Source organism: Atta colombica, unplaced genomic scaffold (assembly GCF_001594045.1).
Source record: "Atta colombica isolate Treedump-2 unplaced genomic scaffold, Acol1.0 scaffold228, whole genome shotgun sequence".
In the NCBI taxonomy this organism is placed as follows: Eukaryota; Metazoa; Arthropoda; class Insecta; order Hymenoptera; family Formicidae; genus Atta; species Atta colombica.
Genome location: NW_017259325.1, coordinates 621568 through 625757, shown reverse-complemented (window position 1 = coordinate 625757; position 4190 = coordinate 621568). Strand labels below are relative to the sequence as shown.

The 4190-nt window shown below is 35.6% G+C and overlaps 2 protein-coding genes across 5 annotated transcripts in view; one reads left to right on the top strand and one right to left on the bottom strand.

Moving 5' to 3' along the window:
- The window catches only part of LOC108688308 (flotillin-2), a 110877-nt gene that overhangs the window by 101222 nt on the left and 5465 nt on the right, over positions 1–4190 (bottom strand). The window lies entirely within an intron of this gene.
- On the top strand, positions 791–3866 carry LOC108688307 (glucose dehydrogenase [FAD, quinone]-like). Its single transcript, XM_018194499.1, has 3 exons — positions 791–860; positions 1220–1752; positions 2541–3866. Exons 2-3 carry the CDS (start codon positions 1233–1235, stop codon positions 3833–3835), a joined length of 1815 nt encoding a protein of 604 aa, XP_018049988.1. The 5' UTR covers positions 791–860; positions 1220–1232; the 3' UTR covers positions 3836–3866.

The following is a 4190-nucleotide window of genomic DNA, read 5'->3' as shown; positions in this document are numbered from 1 at the left end:
GGAAAAAACGCCACTTTTTCCCACATCTAATATGTAATCAAATTTATTGCATAATAAAATTATAATTTAAATGAGAGTTTTAAAAAAATCTTGAAATAGAGAAAGTGAAATAATCACTTTCTATTCTCGTATATTTATATCACATTTATATATGATTATAAATTTAATAATTATAAAATATTAATACAATATAAATATAAAATAACACTTAGATAGTTATTAAAACAGACATAGAAAATTCACAATAGCAAAATAGAATAATAGAATCGTAATACATTATAGATCTGTTTTCTGTAGCTGAATTAATGTACACTTTTTTGGAATTTGAAGTAAAATAAATATATGTTTGATATTTGGTGAAAGAAAAAAAGAAAGTTCACTAATGCAGTCTAATGAAGGAATAAAAAATATAACTTTCATAACTTAATCAGCTATAATTTGACTTGTATATATTAATGTTTTCTTCTTCAATTTGTTTATTTATAAATTTCTTTCGCTTCTTCGTTATTGCATAACGATTGCATTGCCAATTGAGCAATAAATTACAAGTTGTTATTAAAAGCACATAAAATAATGTTGTAATAATAAATAAAGTTTAAAATAACAATTTACTAACAATTCAAGAAGAGATTCTCGGTAAATACATTACATGATAAGTATTACGTGAAAGACGAGAAAGTACATTTCTCTGGTCTCGAAAGGGAGAGTAGTCAGTTGTGGGCTGTCGTTCCAAAGTGGTAGAGAAATTGTGGTCTGGGAATTATCCCAATACGATCGGCACAGTGTACAAGAAGGAGGACGCAGATCGACACGCAAAAAAACAATCGCTCTATAGCGACTCGTTATCATAAACATAAACGGTATGTATATTATCGAACTACTAAGAAATGATTAAAAAACTAAGATATTTAAAAAATAATTACATGCATACAATATCGATGATTACTTCAAAATATTGCCTTAGTGTTGAATCATAATTTTTAACATCAGGAAGTTTTAAAATTTATTATTGAATAGCGAAAAGAATTGCGCGTGTGAAAGAAAAAATAAATAGACGAGTTATGAAGTGGTTTGTATATTATTATAAAGAAAATATTTGTTTTACGGATATCAAATTTACATATTTTAAATTGTCGGCTATAAATCTTGTACGCATGCGCGTGCGTGTGATGTGTACAAGATTTATAAATGTGTGTATAATGTAAATTTAAATTTACAGAACCTTGTACAGCATGAAGACACTATGGCTATTCATCATAATCGTGACGACAAGCAGTGCTCATAATTTCCTAGACATTGTCAAAAATTATATCCATGCACCTGGAAAGGAAAACGAAAAATTTACAAGCAACAACAAATATGATTTCATCATCATAGGAGCCGGATCAGCAGGTTCTGTGTTAGCCAATCGTCTATCAGAAAATAAGAAATGGAGAATCCTGTTACTGGAAGCGGGCTATATGCCAAACTTCTTTAATCGGATTCCGATATTTGTCGGCTATTTTCAATTAACTGGTTACAATTGGGGTTACAACATAGAACCGCAAAAAAATGCCTGTCTAGGGATGAAGAATCGTCAGTGTTCTTGGCCGCGAGGTAGAGGTTTAGGAGGCACGAGTATCTTGAACTATATGATCCATACACGTGGGAACAAATTTGACTATGACCAATGGGCTAGTTTGGGCAACGGGGGTTGGTCTTACGTGGACGTTCTGCCGTATTTTAAAAAAAGTGAAAGATTTAATGTACCAGGTATTTATACGATACTTCTCTTTCCATCCTCTTTCAATTTACAATTAATCTTTCCAGATTATACAATATTCACAATGAATTATCAAAATTTCTTACATATGTATACATAATGATAAATTCTACGTCGTCTGAAAAGTTTTGATCTCAATATTAAAATAGCATTACTCATCGAAACCCATTCTGATATTACAATCTATATATATATTTTGAAAGATATCTGTGAAGAATTGTAGCCTTTTTGGACGCTCAATTGTTGTTCGACATCATTTGTGTCAGTCGATGTTAGTGTTTTTGCAAAAATGGAAAAAATCATATATCGATGATTGTCATGCCAAAAATTTACGAATTGCGATTCGAATTGATTGACCATCCACCACTCAAAATTTCAGACGATCTACGTATAAACATATAATATAAATCCTACATTTTCTTTCTCATATTCTACTGCCAGTTTTAGAACAATAAAATTATGTTTTTTTTTTCCAGGGAACCGTAGAAAATAATTTTTTTTGTTTTACATTTTCTCGCAAACAATACTTTCCCTTTATAAAGATTATGCGTTTCGCGGATTTCCTCCGTGTTCAGATCACATTACGATTGACCACAAGTCATTCACAACGCTCGTTCAATGAAAAAACTCTAATCGGTCACTGTGAATAGCTGTGGTCAATTGCATATGATCAAATTCAGGTCAATATTTCTAGGAATAATCTACCTTATTCAATGGAAATTTTTCCATATCAAGTCACGACCAGCCTATTAACGAAATCTATTATTCCTATACTTAGGTTTCAAGAACTCCTCGTATCACAACGAAAACGGTAATTTGTGTGTGGAACATGTTCCATATCATACTAAGCTGGCGACTACGTTTCTAAATGCTGGACAAGAGTTGGGATATAAAATCGTGGATTACAATGGTCAAGATCAGAAAGGTTTCTCGTACATCCAGGTGAACATAAATCATGGAAAGCGTTGCACTGGCGCCACGGCCTATCTCGAGCAGATCAATCGACCGAACTTGGAAATTATCACCGGTGCTAGAGTAACCAAAATATTAATCGACGCGGATAAGCGAGCTTACGGCGTTGAATACATCAAGGACACCGTATGGAAGAACGTGACTTGCTCAAAGGAAGTTTTATTATCAGCCGGTACAATTGATTCGGCGAAATTGTTAATGCTGTCAGGAATTGGACCAAAAGAACATCTTGAAGAATTGAACATTCCAGTGATTCAAGACTCCAAGGTCGGTTACAATATGTACGAACACATTGGTTTCCTAGGATTGACTTTCATGGTGAATCAGAGCGAGTCGCTGCTACAAAGCAGATTATTTAATCCAAAACTGTTCCTGGAGTACCTTCTATACAAACGTGGTCCGATATCGATTCCAGGAGGTGCAGAGGCACTAGCATTCATCCGTACCAAGTACGCTCCTGACGAGAGACCGGACGTTGAACTTCTCTTTGTGTCTGGTTCTCTACATTCGGACAACGGTCAAGTTTTGAAAAGAGCTCTAAGACTTTCAGAGGATCTGTACGACGCCATCTATAAACCGATCGAAGAGCAGGACGCCTGGTCCATCTGGCCGATCATTCAATATCCCAGAAGCGTCGGCCGTCTCACGTTGCGATCGAAGGACCCATTCGAGCCACCCAAAATGGATCCAAACTTTTTCAGCCATCCGGCCGATATAGAGATTATTCTGGAAGGAATAAAGCACGCCATCAATATATCCAAAACCAAAGCCTTTCAGGCTTACGGCAGTCAATTGCATGATTTAAAAATACCAGGCTGTAAACAGTTTGAATTTGCTTCCGATGATTATTGGCGTTGTGCTATCAAGCATCTGCCGTCCATGATGAATCATGAAATAGGGACCGTCAAAATGGGACCTCAGACGGACACTTACGCTGTCGTTGATCCGCAACTAAAAGTGTATGGAATCAAGACACTCAGAGTAGTGGACGCTTCAATCATGCCTGCGATACCCAGTGGCCATGTGAACGCGGGAATATATATGATCGGAGAAAAAGCCGCGGATATGATAAAGCAATCTTGGAAGGGTGAGTTATATTAGATGTACAACTTTACTTCCGCCGTTTTCCTATAGATGACTTTAGCGGTAAGTGGTGGTCGAAATAAATAGATCATAGACGTCATATAATAAACTTGGGCATCTGTCAACATAACCCCATAGAAACATTAGTCGATTTGTGTCTGCATCATAAAGTTATTCTCGATTGAAAATGTCAGTTTATGAGCCAAATTCTCGTCATTTGCGGAAGGTTTTAATTTTTTGCTTCAATATGAAGAAATCTGCGGCTGAGGCTCATCGAATGCTCTCAAATACTTATGATGAGGCCGCTATTAGTGAAAGAACGTGTCGTGAGTGGTTTCAACGCTTCAAGAACGGTGATTTTGACGTCCAAGGT

Excerpts from the sequence above, each read along its gene's own strand:
- LOC108688307 (XM_018194499.1), top strand. The coding sequence starts at position 1,233 with ATGAAGACACTATGGCTATTCATCATAATCGTGACGACAAGCAGTGCT. Across the intron at positions 1,753-2,540 it reads TGAAAGATTTAATGTACCAG|GTTTCAAGAACTCCTCGTAT; the intron begins GTATTTATACGA and ends TCCTATACTTAG.